This window comes from Astatotilapia calliptera, chromosome 20, assembly GCF_964374335.1.
Source record: "Astatotilapia calliptera chromosome 20, fAstCal68.1, whole genome shotgun sequence".
NCBI lineage: Eukaryota > Metazoa > Chordata > Actinopteri > Cichliformes > Cichlidae > Astatotilapia > Astatotilapia calliptera.
The window spans coordinates 24653617-24671279 of NC_137441.1; the positions used below are offsets into that span (position 1 = coordinate 24653617).

Below are 17663 nucleotides of genomic sequence, written 5' to 3' on the forward strand. Positions count from 1 at the left end.
ATACACTATATGGTCAAACATATTCACTCACCCATCCAAACAATTGAAATCAAGTGTTTCAATCACTTCCATGGTCACAGGTGTATAAAATTAAGCACTTAGGCATGCAGACTGCTTCTATAAGCATTTGTGAAAGAATGGGTTGCTCTCAGGATGTCAGTGAACTCTAGCGTGGTATTATGATAGGATGCCACCTGTGCAACAAGTCCAGTCTTGAAATGTCCTCAATATTAAATATTTCAAAAGTGGCACAAAGTGGTAGACCACATTACATCACAGAGCGGGCTCAACAGATACTGTGGCACAGAGGTTGCCAACTTTTTTCAGATTCAGTCAGTACAGACCTCCAAAGTCAAGTCAAGTCAAGTTTATTTATAAAGCACATTTAAAAACAACCGAGGCTGACCAAAGTGCTGTACAATAAAATACAAATATAAAATACAATAAAACACAAGTACATAAAACACCTCACTGATAAAACAATAAATTAAAACAATAAGTTAAACCTTGCTAAAAGCCAATGAGAAGAGGTGAGTTTTAAGAGCAGTTTTAAAAGTTCCTAGGCTTGTGGAGAATCTGATGTGAGGAGGTAAACTGTTCCACAGTCTGGGTGCAGCCACAGCAAAAGCCCTCTCTTCTCTAGTCTTTAGTCTGTACCTGGGAACATCTAAAAGCATCAGGTCTGCTGACCTCAAAGATCTCCTGGGGCGGTAAATGCTAAGAAGCTCTGCCAGGTAAGGAGGTGCAGTACCGTTAAGAACCTTAAAAACCAGCAATAAAATTTTAAAATCAATCCTAAAAGCAACTGAGAGCCAGTGGAGAGAGCAGAGGACCGGAGTGATGTGGTCTCTCTTTTTGGAACCGGTCAGCATGCGAGCAGCAGCGTTCTGCATCAGTTGGAGGCGATGCAGACAGGAACGATCTAAACCAGCATAAAGGGAGTTACAGTAGTCCAGCCGTGATGTAATAAAAGCATGGACCACCCTTTCTAGATCGTTCCTGCACAGGTAGGACTTGACTTTAGTTAAAATCCGTAGATGATAAAAAGATCCCTTGACTACGGAGCTGATTTGTTTATCAAATTTAAAAGCACTGTCAAAAGTAACACCGAGGCTCTTAATGGAGGAAGTACATTCAGAAGTTAGGGGTCCCACAAAATCAAAGGAAAGGTTGGGGTCTTTAGGAAGCCCAAACACAATGACTTCAGTTTTACTTTCATTTAGATGTAGAAAGTTAAGAGCCATCCAAGTCTTAATGTCAGACAAACAGGAGAATAATGGCTGCAGAGAGTCCTTACAGTCTAACCTCAGAGGGAGGTAGATCTGAATGTCATCAGCAAAGGTGTGGAAGGACACATTATGTTTGCGCCAAACTTCATGTGGCCATTAGATTAGCTAAAGATCAGTGTGTAGAGAACTTGATGGAATGGGTTTCCATGGCCGAGCACAATATAGAGAAGTTTAAACTTTGCTGGAGGGGGTGTGGGGTTGTTTTTCAGAAGTTGGGCTCAGCTCTTTACTTCCAGTGAAAGAAACTGAAAATATTTTGTGCAATTTCATGCTCCCAACTTTGTAGGAACAACTTGGGGATGGCTCCTTCCTGTTCTAGCATGGCTGTGCACGAGTGCACACAAGCAGGGTCCTTAAAGACATGGATGAGTGAGTTTGGTGTGGAAGAATCTGACTGGCCTGCACAGTCCTAAACTCAGCCCGAGAGAAAACCTTTGGGATGAATTAGAGCAGCGGCCCCAACCTTTTTTGCACCACGGACCGGTTTATGCCCGAGAATATTTTCACGGACTGGCCTTTAAGGTGTCACGGATAAATACAACAAAATAAAACTAGTACCGGTACAGAAAAAAAGAAGATTTATTCATAACACACGTGAAAAGACCCTTGAAAACCGAGTTAACGATAAAAACAATAACAAAATAACGCTGAAAACCGATAAAAACCCTGAAAACCATACATTTCACACCTGAGCCTCAACTCTCGCGGCCCGGTACCAAACAACTCACGGACTGGTACCAGTCCGAGGCCCGGGGGTTGGGGACCGCTGAATTAGAGCATACACTTCAAGGCCGGCCTTCTCATCCATCATCAGTGCCTGACCTCACAAATGTCCTTCTGGAGGAATTGTCAAAAATTCCCATAAGCACACTCCTAAACCTTATGGAAAGCCTTCCAATGAGAGTTGAAGCTGTTGTAGCTGCAAAGGGTTGGCCGACACCATATCAAACCCTATGGAATAAGACTGGGATCTCAGTTATATGTGTGTGAAGGCAAAAGGGGAAATACTTCTGGTAATATAGTGTATAATAATGTTTCCCACATACTGCCTGGGCAGCTGAAAATGGTCAAAACTAAAATGTGCTCCTTCTACTCAGAGATGAAAGAATGAGTAATGCAGTGCCTCCATGAGACTCACATATATGGTTTTGTATGAAATGACTTATCAGCTAGTTCAGGGGTGTCAATATGCCAGATCTGATCCAGTTCAGTGCACCCTGCTGCATGACTTTGCAATATGTATAACCTGCAGATGAGGTGAGCGCTGTTTGTTGTGTCAGGAGGATCATTACAGGAGGTCAAGGTCAAGGTAACTTTATTTATACCCACAGGCAAGGTAAATCTGCTTTACAGAAAAAATGATAGCATTTAGCATCCCTTCAAAAACACACATACCTAATAAAGATATAAACCTCCCTGTAGCACATATATAGTAATTTAATATTTCGAATCAAAAACAGTTCTTATTTAATTCAGTGAGAGCAACGGGGACAAAGCTATCTCGGAAATAGAAACCTCCGTCCTGAGGAAAGAAGCTGAAATTCACCCCTTAGCGGATGGGAACTATTTTTAAGGAATGATAAAGCCATCCTCTGTACCTGCTTGGAGTACAGGGAGGCTAAACAAGACTGTGGCTCACCTATCAGATGACTGGACCATCTCACTAACTGATTTAGAGAGTTTTTCTCTGTGACAGAGGTCTGACCAAACCATGCCACCAAACAAAAGGATAAAACAGACTCAATAAAAGAACGATAAAACAAAGTTACAATTTTTTGGTCAATGTGGAAATGAGCACGTTTCCTAAGGCAATAAAGGTGCTGGTGACCCTTTTTACAAACTGATTTGCAATTTTGATCAAAGTTCAGTTTTTCATTGATTATGGTCCCAAGATATTTATATGACTGCACTTGCTCTATTTTCTGACCTTTAATTAAAGTGACTCCGTGCCCATTTTGTTGTTTCCTAAAATCAACAACCATATCTTTTGTTTTAGATATGTTCAGCTGGAGATAAGACTCCTCACACCACTGAACAAAGTCATCAATGACTGGACCGTGGTTAGTTTCACCCTCTTTCAGTAAGATGACAATAACAGAGTCATCTGCATATTTAATGATGGCCCTGTTTTCATATCTGCTCTGACACATGTTTGTATAGAGAATGAATAATAAGGGCGATAAGACACACCCTTGAGGAGAACTTGTGGAGGAGAACACTGGGTCAGACAGAATCCCATTTATTCTCACTCTTTGTGACCTGTCAGTTAAAAAATCTAAAATCCAGCCCACCAGGTTTTTCCTGATTTCAAACTGTTCTAAAAGTCTTTTAATTAAAATATGGGGTTGTATTGTATTAAAAGCCGAAGAAAAATCGATGAAAAGAAGTTTTGCAAAAGTCCCTTTACTCTCTACATGTTTAAGAATCAGATTTAGTAAAGTCAAAAGAGTGTCCTCCACTCCTCTATTACAGGAGGCTTAGAATTAGAATTTGTGTCATGAAAATGGTTGTCTGAACTTTTAATTTCATCTGAGACAGAGATCTGACTCATCATTAGTTTCACAGACGTCTTACTTCCTTAATTTACCACAGTACAGTTTAATGACTGAATGTGGAGAAGCACACATATGGTTGAAATTGTAGACATAATCTTCTTGAGAAAAAATCCTCTCAGGATGACGTGTCATCATCTCAATAATCCTTATACTTTTCATATAGTACAACTATCAGGTCCAGTTTTTAACCTTGTTAATGTTAGTCTGCTTTGCAGGTCAGATGACTAAACAGAGGCTGATAAGATTAGGTCTTAAAGCTCTAGGTGTTTGTATTTACTCCATACTCAGCTGCGGGCAGAGAGGGTGACAGGCGAGGATGGCACTGAAGAGAAGATGCTCGGTTTCTGGAGTCTCCTGGTCCTGTCAGTATTAGTAGGATGCATCTGCTGTGTCTTCTCGTGGATGCTCACCTACCTTGACTCGTTCCAGCCTGGTATGGATTTCCCAACACTGTGGACAGTGGCCCACGTCAGAGACGTTTAATATTGATTACATATGTCTGAATTGCTAACCCTAGCTCAACAGACCACAATGCCCTGGACTGTCAGTATAGTTACATGCTGTGAACATAAGTACCTTTGATCACAGTTTGTGTTGTAAAAGAGAAGGAATATTGGAAAGAAAGGTCAACATTGTGATATTATTTCTTCCAAACTGACCAGAAACATGCTTGTCAGACTCTCACAGCAAAGGATCAGACTCACTGTGCATGACGGCTCAGGCCAATGATGTCTGTTAAGATTGTCAGTTGTTTAGTGCTTCTGTACAGTTAGGGTCACGTCTCTATTTCAGAATAATTAATATGCGGAAAACACTAAAAGTTGATTGTCTTCCAATATTCTAGCATAATTAAAAAACTTTGACTCTGTAAGTACATATTATTAGTCCTAATGCCAGTATGAGTCTTCATAACTCCTGCTTTGAAATACTGAACTTTGAAATTTACCTGATGAAAGATAGTTTACAGTGGCACTCTGTCAGGATCATTCTGACTATAAGATCACTGTATTAATCTGAATCCTTCTGAAATGTGCTGTGAATGAATGCTGATGCAACTCACTGTGGGAAAGCTGCTAATAAAATGAATCTGTGACACATGCAACACGTTCACAGAGGAAGAGGACTCAAAGGGAGGACACGCAGAGGCTGTGTTGAAGTCAGAAATCCAAATCTTTATTAAAAAAAAAAACAGGCGGCGGTTACAAACAGGAAGACAAGCAGTCCATCAAACAGTCTACAGGGTCAAACATTCAGAGAATTTAAACAGCAGTAAAAAATAACTGGACACTGAAAAACTTAAAGCAATGTGTGACGCAATAGAAGGAAGCAGTGTGTTACTGTGTTGTGTTGTTTGTTACGTTGTGATGTGTCATATCGTGTCGTGTTGTGTTATATGTAGTGCCGACGTAGGACAGTTTTTCCAATTTCATTGTACTACTGTACTATGTATGACTGTGCAATGACAATAAAGAGTTATCTTATCTTATCTTATATTCACTGAATTATCATCAATTACAAAAGAGAAAAATGACGATTTCTAAGGATTATTTTCTTAAATGCAGTTAGAGTGTGGCTGGTAAAGATGGAAACATACAGAATGTAAACTGTGTGAGTTTGGTGAACTTTGTTAGTAACAAATGAGGTAAAAAAAAAACAACCCCAAAACATACAAAACACAGAAAGAGGCTCTCAGTATTCATTAATAATTAGAAAGAAAAATTCTGGTCGTGGATTTTTACAGTCTTAGTTCCGCTCGCTGTCATCATTATAATCATCATGATAAATGGCGAGGTCCTGAGGTGGGTGGGGCTGTCTCTGTGATGTCACCATGAAGGAACAGCATCTGGCACGTGTACATCCCAGTACACTGGTGTAGTTTCCTCTCCAGCTGTTTGACATGTGACACTTGAATAGTGTTAGGTCAGGTGACCACATGGTTTCTAAAGTAACTGACAGGAAGTAACCAGGCCGTCAGAAATGGATGGCATGTGTGTAGAGTTACTGGAGTTGGGTAACTCTACTTACCAAAAGCAGAAGCACACAGATGAAGGATCAGATGCTGAATGTTGCAGGAACATGCTCATGTGTGGTGGTCATTCAGTGCTGCTCCGGCAGGTTAGACAGTCCAAGACTGATATGCTGCCCATCTGAGAGTTTGAAAACACACATGGAAAGATTTATTTTGTGTTACAGTCAAAGTTGGATGTTCATTTTTGTCCTTTAAAAATGTTTGTGTATTTGAAAGCACTAACATTTAAGGATGACTTGGATTGTCTCCTTTAAAGGGGAGACAAGTGTATCCACTGATCTACGTCACTTTACCTGGATGATGACTCTTCTCCCCCTCACTCAGAAACACTCCTAATATAACCAAGCAAATAAATAATATTGAAGATTTACTTACATCATTACAAAAACATCAAAAACATCTCCCTTTGATTCTATTTCTCCATTCCTGCTGAACATCAGGCAACAAATATCTCAATAAATCACAGTAAAATGTAAAGCACATGTTTTCTCTGCTTTGTCTAACCTCTGCAGAGCCTCTGTCAAGAAAAACATAACTGTAAGCATAAAACAAATATACATTCATAACACGTCACTGGACAAACCTCGGTCAGTTGATTTCCTCTGTGCAGTGCAGATGAGCATCAGTCAGCAAGTGACTCTGCTGGTTCTTCTGAGGAAACACCACCGTCTCTCCACACCGTCACCATCTGTGAGCACAAACTGCTGCTCTGCCAGCATGTAGGAATCACATATCACACACACAGGGGTGAAGAAACATCAGAGCTCAACTTTGGATACTTTAGATCTAAACAGATCAAAGTAGCTCTTAGTTTCAACAATCAGTGAGCAGACAAACAATGATCCCACCCACTCCATGACATGTTGGTCAGTCACAGGAGCTCGTTCAGTGAGAGACTGAGATTACCGAAAAGCACCACTGAACGACACAGGAAATCATTCCTGCCTGTGGCCATCTCCCTGTACAACGCATCCACTTAACACACTGTTTGCTGCTACAACTACACATGTTTCTTTTCCAAATATTTATTTATAAGTGACTTATGTATGTATGTATGTATGTATGTATGTATGTATATATATGTATATATTGTACTATTCTTAGTTAGCGTATTGTCTGTCTTGTCTTAATGTTGGTTTAAAATGGAGCACTGTAACAAAAAATAATTTCCCCCAGGGATCAATAAAGTATTCTGATTCTGATTCTGATACCAAACTGATTCTGTATGAATACAATATGGTATTTTCAATACAGGTATCAAATTAATTTATTAAAACTAATACAGATATATGTATATTTTTTTTTGATAAATTAGTTTGCTAAATTATAAGAATATATATATTTTTTCATTTAACAATTGCAACTAAAAGAAATTAAATATTGAACAAAAATATATTGTCACATTCTTTGCATGCTCAGCACGATGACAGACTTGAAGTTGCTACAGATTTTAAGAAGTGATAATTATAGGGAAGAAACTTCTCTTTTTCATCCGTTTAATCAAACATTTGATGCCTCAGCTGTCTCAGTCCTATAGCGTTCTGCAACTACAACTAACCTGAGGCTTGGATTTGGCTGCAGGTGCCCCTGTACATCCTTCTCAGCAGCACACATGTGGGTACCATTTAATCCCACTTCTTCCTGAGCTTTGCTTCATCACAAGACCAAAGGTGGCATCCCGTGTCACAGTCTTATCATCATCCAGAAGAAACATTTGAAGAAACATTTACGCGCCTCCTGGTTTTGTTTTCTGATCCTGCGAAAAGACTGAGGACAACAAAGCCCAGAGAACACGAGATACACAACATCCAACATTCAGACTCAACAGCCTCCATAAATGAAGAGCACCAGGTTGGTTCAGTTATAGTAGATATAAGCATACTTCACATTACTGGGTATGAATAATAATGAGGAGGCAAACTTTGACGATGCAGAGCATGATGTCCCATCATCAGACTGTAAACAAACATCCACCAGGCTTCTTTGTTGCCAAAATTGATGATTCTCCTATCAGGGATCAGTAGCGTGTATTAACCTGTGGTACAAGCAGCAGTCACTGAAATATTACTGTTTCAGATAAGAAATCTAGGACATAAAAGCCAGAGTGGGAGGGATCTCTGCAAACTGACTTAGGTCTGCAAGTGTGAAGCTCAACAAAAATCTGACTCTCCAGTCACAGACAAACAAAAACTCCAGCTGGGAGATAGAAAATGCTGTCTGGGTCCTGCTGGATGTTGCTGGTCAGAGTCCACACATTAGCAGAGTGCTTCTTGGTCCCACTGACCCATGTGGACAGCGACTGTGGAGAACTGTTCTGGAAAACAGAGAAGAGAATTAAAATAACAAAAAGTAGCAGCAGTTCAGATCTGATTTAATTTAATTTCCTTCACACAGCACATTCGTCCAGGCTGACAGGTAAACAGAATTAATCTCAGGTAACATGACTCATAGTAGAGATTCAGTAAGAAAGATTGCAGGCTCTAATATTATTACCACACAATCCAAGGACACACCAACAGCTCCGATTTGTAGAACTATTTAAACAAATGTCTTCTGAATATTCAATTCAGGTTCGCAGTGGGAGGGTGGGAGGTGTCGTGGAATTTTTTAAATAAAGTCTGCAACACAGAAAGAGCTGTGATCAAGCTATTTATTACTGCGCCAACACACATCAAACATCACAGTTCAGTCATGTCAGCGCTGCCACAGAAGTGGTGCTCCTACTCCTTTATGCATTCCAAGGAAGAGGGAGGAAGTTACAAACGGATCCTACCACACTTCAACGGATCAATGGTTATGCTGTTTTGTGGCCTTATCAGCACCCGTAAAGGGAGTTGTTTTCTCAAACTGCTGACGCTGAAGTAAGTTCATCTAGTTTTAGAAACTTTCACTGAACAGTAACAGTGTTACAACTAAGCATATGCATAAGCACTTAAATACTTTAAATGAGAATAACAGAAAATTTCTATTACAGAGGCTAGAGCCTGTCCCAGTAGTCATAGGTAGAGCACACCTGGACAGGTCACCAGTCTGTCAGAGGACTAACACAAAGATAGACACCAGAGTAACAAATCTATTTAAAATTAATGTAAGTTTGCTGCAGCTGTATGTATGAACATGTGTTTCTGTGCTCACAGTCCACCTCTCAGGAACCTGTAGTTCACTTTAAGTCTACTTTAAACAAACCTCACAAAAGGCTGATGTGGCTGGATCAGTAGTCTGATTTGAGTACGATACCTTTGGCCAGGGATTACTCTGGTGCATCGCTTCACTGCAGTGTTACGTATTTTCCCCACACCTGAATAAAAAAAATACTGATATATACAAATAACAGCTTCAGCTGATGCAGCCTGACTCAATCCTAAATGTTCAGCACACAGAGACACAGAGGTGCCGTTTAAAGTTTAGTGTTAACCTGAGTCACTGATCATTTGCAGTATTACAGAGTCTGGCAGTCTTTGCATGATGTCCACGTCACTGTAAGTTTCTAGCCGACTCTCAGGTGTGACAGGTGTGCCAGCAGGAAACAGTAATAATAACCTGCATCCTGTGGTTTGTCATGCAGGACTAAAGAAGCCAGGCTTTGTTCACACAGCTAGGATTGTATTTTACACTGACCCTGGGTCAGTATAAGTATCATACAGTTTAAACGAAGCACTGAAACTTGCACATATTTATTATAGATGCACTGAAGCTAATCGAGATATTTGCTGTCAATCTGTGGCTGCGATTATTATTATATATTATTATTATATTACTGGAAACTTTATTAACTAGTAACTTCATCAGTCATGACAGAAGCTAATATTTCTGTGCTAACATCGTTTAAACAGTAACAGCTTTCCTCCAATATAAGCTAACGTTTACACCGTAACTTTAAGCTAGCACCATAAAGACGGTAAAACACGTAATAATATCTACAAATGCATCTTAAAGCTGTTATATTAGCACTCGGTGTATTACTAACATAACCACATTAACATTACTGACACTCGCTGACTTTTAATAGTCATTCTATAAATGCTGTCTGTTTAAATGGTCTTACCTGTACACACTGCATATCCACCGGATTCCAGCCAGAGTGGATTCTGGAGTCTTCCCACGCTCCTGTTAGTGATCCTCCATCTGGATGGATGAGAACAACCTTCTGAACAATCTAGCAGGAAATGGCCCATATCTATGGGACTGATTTGTGCTAATAACGCCCATTGTATGGACTGATAACAGCCGAAGCGGGTGAATAAAGTCACCCAGTAGCTAGCTGTGCCATTACCCAGCATACATCACTCCCTCCATAAATGCAATAAACGATACAAAAGTAATAGCCTATAATTAATTCCTCTGCTGTATCTGCTGTTTTTCAGGTAGTTGTTTACATTATATAATTTATTGTGTTCTGTATACCTCACTACAATGTGATTTGGAAAATGTCTAAATATACCGACAACAGGCACTTCCGCAGCAATCTCTTCAATCGGAGGACCCTTCACGCACAGGCCCCGACGCGAGGGGCATGTGCGTCCATAAGTGAAGCAGAGGGATAGTGATGGGCAGATGAAGCCTCATGAAGCACTGAAGCTTTTCATCCAATTGGTTCACCTCAACGCGAAGCTTCTTGAAGCTTCATTTGCTCTAGCAGGACACCTACTGGACGTAAAAATATTAGTTGGCATGAATTTGAAGAGTGTGGCATTTTGCACACAGCCTGTAAATGTCAACAACAAAAGGAGTGTGTAAAACATCTATATTGTAGTGATGGCAGCATACTGTGTATATTTATGCTGGCAGTATGGAAAATGATTATTTGTGGCAAAGTTCGAACCGCTTCCTGAACCAGTCACGTGGTACAGCCGGGCAGCGAGGCTTCGGACGTCATCATTTTCAGCTCCTCCCATAAATGAAGCAAGCCTCGATACGCATGGCGGCGGGGGGCGTGGCCCGCCTCCTGTGACATCAAGGTCCAAAGCCCTATTCGGCTTACAGGATGATGACATCACATATATTTAGAATCTTACAACAAATTTGGTCCTATGATGCTTTAATCCGTTGATCCGCAAAAGTCTATAAATAGGGGTGAAGAGCAATGACTTTTAGTTAATTAATTGCAGCATTTATGTTAGCAGAATTGAAACGTTCACCAAAGAGGTATTTTGAAACACCTGGATCCTTTTTGGAGTAGCTGTTTACAGATTCCAACATGTCTCAGAGGAAACAACCCTACAGATTTCTAAGGTAAGTTTTCTTTCTTTTTTTCTGTTTTTAGGTTGTTCACTGACAGAATAAGAATCACACAAGCTCACCTCTAGACAGCTGCCCTGCATGGTTTGAAGCAAAGTTTTCTTCTATTTGATCTCAAAAAGCTCCTAAAACAGTCAGTGATCACCGTTGACCTCCCTCGGCTTTTATTACCGCTAATCATTTATTTAAGCTCAGTTTTTAAAACCTTAGGATGTAACTACAACCCAGCCCATGCAGCAGTATATGAATGACTAACCTCGTATTGTGGATGGATTATCTCAGTTGTTCTCCTGGCTGAAGTTTGGTCCTTTTACAGCATCCTGCCATGCGATTACATTTGTTCCTGACCACCGAGAACGCTCACATTAACTTTTATCGAGTGGAAAAAAAGTTAGCTTGTTTATATTATGCTAACATAGCTGTGTCGCTAGCGGTCACGTAGCACATCATTATATACCAGCTAGCCCAACTTCAGTCACCCTACAAACGTCACTGCTGTTTAGTTTTCTGTCTTCATTTATGCTGGAAGTGATAGCAGAGTTGTACGTTTTAATTTGTTTCCAAAACCCCGCAGTCAGGACATGCTATATTGTATTTAGATAGAAGCTAGCGAGCTAACTCCCTGCTAACTTCTAACTCCGTTAAATGTCATAAATTCCGTTTTCATGGATGCCTGGATGTTAAACTCAATTGTTACACCTGGTAGAGCAGAACGCTGATCATTTTATTAAAGATGAAAGACTTTAGACAGTTTTTCAACTCTCAATAATGCCATAGTGATCGTTTGATATATGGACCTGCAGCGGAGTTTAGACCCAGACACGGCTAGTGACGTCAGACTGAACAACCGGATAGTGATATGAATTAATTTAGAACTCACTGGAGAGAAAATGCCACGAGCAAATCAACAAAAAGCTGGGGATTGCACATGACTGGCGTCTTTGTTTGGTGATATCGGATACGGAAAACGATGAAAAGATAGCCCATTATCCAGGTTCTTGCCTTCACGATCATGAGCTCTAACGTTGCAACCAACTACAAAACAAGTACGAACCATAGCTGAAGCTGTATCCTTTGTCTGGCCTACTGTCATGGCGGCGGGAGGCGTGGCCCGCCTCCTGTGACATCAAGGTCCAAAGCCCTATTCGGCTTACAGGATGATGACGTCACATATATTTAGAATCTTACAACAAATTTGGTCCTATGATGCTATGACATGGTTATATATTTACATGTAGATAATGTCCTCAAGTTCTGTATAACCACTTTTTCCTCTCTCTGTGTTTGTTTCTCGTTCGTTGTTGTGTGTGTGTTTGTGTGCATTTGTCTCTTTCAAACAGGTGCCGGTCCTCACCTCTGCAGTGCTGCCGTCTCCTGTAGCGCTGCATGGTTCTAAGCTAAGTTTCCTTTCCTTTTTCTGTTCTCTCAGATTTGTCCTCAGGTTTGAAGTGTCTGTGTTGTGCAGCTGGTCTGGTCTGTCTCTAGACAGTTCAGGCTTCACCCACTAGTTAAATGGTGGAGGCTCACAGCGACATACTCAACACACAAGTTTCTGAACTCTGCATGAGGGTTTCTCCGACGAAGTGAGGGCCGTGAGGCACAGCTCCCCGTCCCCCGGTGACCCTGCTAGGTCCACCTTCTTAGGGAAACCCTCTGCAGAGGAGCTGACAGAGCCAGGAACTTGTGAGTTGCGTGTGTCCACTCAGGCATCATTCATGCTTGTTCTGTAGGCAGTTCCTGTCAGAAGGAGGAGGCGCGGCAGGAGCGTCGGGGGGCGGAAGACGGTGCCTCAGTGCCTCTCTCCTTCTGACATTGTTAAAGAAAACACAACAAATTTGTAATTATGTAGATAATTACATGTAGATAATGTCCTCAAGTTCTGTATAACCACTTTTTCCTCTCTCTGTGTTTGTTTCTCGTTCGTTGTTGTGTGTGTGTTTGTGTGCATTTGTCTCTTTCAAACAGGTGCCGGTCCTCACCTCTGCAGTGCTGCCGTCTCCTGTAGCGCTGCATGGTTCTAAGCTAAGTTTCCTTTCCTTTTTCTGTTCTCTCAGATTTGTCCTCAGGTTTGAAGTGTCTGTGTTGTGCAGCTGGTCTGGTCTGTCTCTAGACAGTTCAGGCTTCACCCACTAGTTAAATGGTGGAGGCTCACAGCGACATACTCAACACACAAGTTTCTGAACTCTGCATGAGGGTTTCTCCGACGAAGTGAGGGCCGTGAGGCACAGCTCCCCGTCCCCCGGTGACCCTGCTAGGTCCACCTTCTTAGGGAAACCCTCTGCAGAGGAGCTGACAGAGCCAGGAACTTGTGAGTTGCGTGTGTCCACTCAGGCATCATTCATGCTTGTTCTGTAGGCAGTTCCTGTCAGAAGGAGGAGGCGCGGCAGGAGCGTCGGGGGGCGGAAGACGGTGCCTCAGTGCCTCTCTCCTTCTGACATTGTTAAAGAAAACACAACAAATTTGTAATTATGTAGATAATTACATGTAGATAATGTCCTCAAGTTCTGTATAACCACTTTTTCCTCTCTCTGTGTTTGTTTCTCGTTCGTTGTTGTGTGTGTGTTTGTGTGCATTTGTCTCTTTCAAACAGGTGCCGGTCCTCACCTCTGCAGTGCTGCCGTCTCCTGTAGCGCTGCATGGTTCTAAGCTAAGTTTCCTTTCCTTTTTCTGTTCTCTCAGATTTGTCCTCAGGTTTGAAGTGTCTGTGTTGTGCAGCTGGTCTGGTCTGTCTCTAGACAGTTCAGGCTTCACCCACTAGTTAAATGGTGGAGGCTCACAGCGACATACTCAACACACAAGTTTCTGAACTCTGCATGAGGGTTTCTCCGACGAAGTGAGGGCCGTGAGGCACAGCTCCCCGTCCCCCGGTGACCCTGCTAGGTCCACCTTCTTAGGGAAACCCTCTGCAGAGGAGCTGACAGAGCCAGGAACTTGTGAGTTGCGTGTGTCCACTCAGGCATCATTCATGCTTGTTCTGTAGGCAGTTCCTGTCAGAAGGAGGAGGCGCGGCAGGAGCGTCGGGGGGCGGAAGACGGTGCCTCAGTGCCTCTCTCCTTCTGACATTGTTAAAGAAAACACAACAAATTTGTAATTATGTAGATAATTACATGTAGATAATGTCCTCAAGTTCTGTATAACCACTTTTTCCTCTCTCTGTGTTTGTTTCTCGTTCGTTGTTGTGTGTGTGTTTGTGTGCATTTGTCTCTTTCAAACAGGTGCCGGTCCTCACCTCTGCAGTGCTGCCGTCTCCTGTAGCGCTGCATGGTTCTAAGCTAAGTTTCCTTTCCTTTTTCTGTTCTCTCAGATTTGTCCTCAGGTTTGAAGTGTCTGTGTTGTGCAGCTGGTCTGGTCTGTCTCTAGACAGTTCAGGCTTCACCCACTAGTTAAATGGTGGAGGCTCACAGCGACATACTCAACACACAAGTTTCTGAACTCTGCATGAGGGTTTCTCCGACGAAGTGAGGGCCGTGAGGCACAGCTCCCCGTCCCCCGGTGACCCTGCTAGGTCCACCTTCTTAGGGAAACCCTCTGCAGAGGAGCTGACAGAGCCAGGAACTTGTGAGTTGCGTGTGTCCACTCAGGCATCATTCATGCTTGTTCTGTAGGCAGTTCCTGTCAGAAGGAGGAGGCGCGGCAGGAGCGTCGGGGGGCGGAAGACGGTGCCTCAGTGCCTCTCTCCTTCTGACATTGTTAAAGAAAACACAACAAATTTGTAATTATGTAGATAATTACATGTAGATAATGTCCTCAAGTTCTGTATAACCACTTTTTCCTCTCTCTGTGTTTGTTTCTCGTTCGTTGTTGTGTGTGTGTTTGCGTGCATTTGTCTCTTTCAAACAGGTGCCGGTCCTCACCTCTGCAGTGCTGCCGTCTCCTGTAGCGCTGCATGGTTCTAAGCTAAGTTTCCTTTCCTTTTTCTGTTCTCTCAGATTTGTCCTCAGGTTTGAAGTGTCTGTGTTGTGCAGCTGGTCTGGTCTGTCTCTAGACAGTTCAGGCTTCACCCACTAGTTAAATGGTGGAGGCTCACAGCGACATACTCAACACACAAGTTTCTGAACTCTGCATGAGGGTTTCTCCGACGAAGTGAGGGCCGTGAGGCACAGCTCCCCGTCCCCCGGTGACCCTGCTAGGTCCACCTTCTTAGGGAAACCCTCTGCAGAGGAGCTGACAGAGCCAGGAACTTGTGAGTTGCGTGTGTCCACTCAGGCATCATTCATGCTTGTTCTGTAGGCAGTTCCTGTCAGAAGGAGGAGGCGCGGCAGGAGCGTCGGGGGGCGGAAGACGGTGCCTCAGTGCCTCTCTCCTTCTGACATTGTTAAAGAAAACACAACAAATTTGTAATTATGTAGATAATTACATGTAGATAATGTCCTCAAGTTCTGTATAACCACTTTTTCCTCTCTCTGTGTTTGTTTCTCGTTCGTTGTTGTGTGTGTGTTTGCGTGCATTTGTCTCTTTCAAACAGGTGCCGGTCCTCACCTCTGCAGTGCTGCCGTCTCCTGTAGCGCTGCATGGTTCTAAGCTAAGTTTCCTTTCCTTTTTCTGTTCTCTCAGATTTGTCCTCAGGTTTGAAGTGTCTGTGTTGTGCAGCTGGTCTGGTCTGTCTCTAGACAGTTCAGGCTTCACCCACTAGTTAAATGGTGGAGGCTCACAGCGACATACTCAACACACAAGTTTCTGAACTCTGCATGAGGGTTTCTCCGACGAAGTGAGGGCCGTGAGGCACAGCTCCCCGTCCCCCGGTGACCCTGCTAGGTCCACCTTCTTAGGGAAACCCTCTGCAGAGGAGCTGACAGAGCCAGGAACTTGTGAGTTGCGTGTGTCCACTCAGGCATCATTCATGCTTGTTCTGTAGGCAGTTCCTGTCAGAAGGAGGAGGCGCGGCAGGAGCGTCGGGGGGCGGAAGACGGTGCCTCAGTGCCTCTCTCCTTCTGACATTGTTAAAGAAAACACAACAAATTTGTAATTATGTAGATAATTACATTTAGATAATGTCCTCAAGTTCTGTATAACCACTTTTTCCTCTCTCTGTGTTTGTTTCTCGTTCGTTGTTGTGTGTGTGTTTGTGTGCATTTGTCTCTTTCAAACAGGTGCCGGTCCTCACCTCTGCAGTGCTGCCGTCTCCTGTAGCGCTGCATGGTTCTAAGCTAAGTTTCCTTTCCTTTTTCTGTTCTCTCAGATTTGTCCTCAGGTTTGAAGTGTCTGTGTTGTGCAGCTGGTCTGGTCTGTCTCTAGACAGTTCAGGCTTCACCCACTAGTTAAATGGTGGAGGCTCACAGCGACATACTCAACACACAAGTTTCTGAACTCTGCATGAGGGTTTCTCCGACGAAGTGAGGGCCGTGAGGCACAGCTCCCCGTCCCCCGGTGACCCTGCTAGGTCCACCTTCTTAGGGAAACCCTCTGCAGAGGAGCTGACAGAGCCAGGAACTTGTGAGTTGCGTGTGTCCACTCAGGCATCATTCATGCTTGTTCTGTAGGCAGTTCCTGTCAGAAGGAGGAGGCGCGGCAGGAGCGTCGGGGGGCGGAAGACGGTGCCTCAGTGCCTCTCTCCTTCTGACATTGTTAAAGAAAACACAACAAATTTGTAATTATGTAGATAATTACATGTAGATAATGTCCTCAAGTTCTGTATAACCACTTTTTCCTCTCTCTGTGTTTGTTTCTCGTTCGTTGTTGTGTGTGTGTTTGTGTGCATTTGTCTCTTTCAAACAGGTGCCGGTCCTCACCTCTGCAGTGCTGCCGTCTCCTGTAGCGCTGCATGGTTCTAAGCTAAGTTTCCTTTCCTTTTTCTGTTCTCTCAGATTTGTCCTCAGGTTTGAAGTGTCTGTGTTGTGCAGCTGGTCTGGTCTGTCTCTAGACAGTTCAGGCTTCACCCACTAGTTAAATGGTGGAGGCTCACAGCGACATACTCAACACACAAGTTTCTGAACTCTGCATGAGGGTTTCTCCGACGAAGTGAGGGCCGTGAGGCACAGCTCCCCGTCCCCCGGTGACCCTGCTAGGTCCACCTTCTTAGGGAAACCCTCTGCAGAGGAGCTGACAGAGCCAGGAACTTGTGAGTTGCGTGTGTCCACTCAGGCATCATTCATGCTTGTTCTGTAGGCAGTTCCTGTCAGAAGGAGGAGGCGCGGCAGGAGCGTCGGGGGGCGGAAGACGGTGCCTCAGTGCCTCTCTCCTTCTGACATTGTTAAAGAAAACACAACAAATTTGTAATTATGTAGGTAATTACATGTAGATAATGTCCTCAAGTTCTGTATAACCACTTTTTCCTCTCTCTGTGTTTGTTTCTCGTTCGTTGTTGTGTGTGTGTTTGTGTGCATTTGTCTCTTTCAAACAGGTGCCGGTCCTCACCTCTGCAGTGCTGCCGTCTCCTGTAGCGCTGCATGGTTCTAAGCTAAGTTTCCTTTCCTTTTTCTGTTCTCTCAGATTTGTCCTCAGGTTTGAAGTGTCTGTGTTGTGCAGCTGGTCTGGTCTGTCTCTAGACAGTTCAGGCTTCACCCACTAGTTAAATGGTGGAGGCTCACAGCGACATACTCAACACACAAGTTT

At 43.1% G+C, this 17663-nt stretch overlaps 1 protein-coding gene and 1 long non-coding RNA gene across 11 annotated transcripts in view; one reads left to right on the forward strand and one right to left on the reverse strand.

Annotated features, from left to right (window-relative positions):
• Window positions 1–4848: 4848 nt before the first annotated feature.
• On the reverse strand, window positions 4849–12185 carry LOC145423151 (uncharacterized). 10 transcript variants are annotated; one of them, XR_013904231.1, is made up of 8 exons: window positions 11992–12185; window positions 11368–11454; window positions 9919–9998; window positions 7432–9171; window positions 6457–6582; window positions 6097–6205; window positions 5870–5991; window positions 4849–5793 (listed from the first exon to the last, which is right to left on the reverse strand). It is a non-coding gene; the product is annotated as an uncharacterized LOC145423151 (long non-coding RNA). The 10 variants fall into 10 exon arrangements; XR_013904236.1 differs by having other exon boundaries at window positions 4855–5793; window positions 7432–8187; window positions 11992–12184; XR_013904232.1 differs by lacking the exons at window positions 11368–11454; window positions 11992–12185 and adding an exon at window positions 10315–11049 and having other exon boundaries at window positions 4850–5793.
• Window positions 12186–12202: 17 nt separating this feature from the next.
• The window catches only part of LOC145423057 (PAN2-PAN3 deadenylation complex catalytic subunit PAN2-like), a 32608-nt gene continuing 27147 nt past the window's right edge, over window positions 12203–17663 (forward strand). Inside the window, exon 1 of the mRNA XM_080295162.1 lies at window positions 12203–12208. Within this exon, the coding sequence (XP_080151288.1) occupies window positions 12203–12208 (6 nt within the window). The remainder of the gene's footprint in view (window positions 12209–17663) is intronic.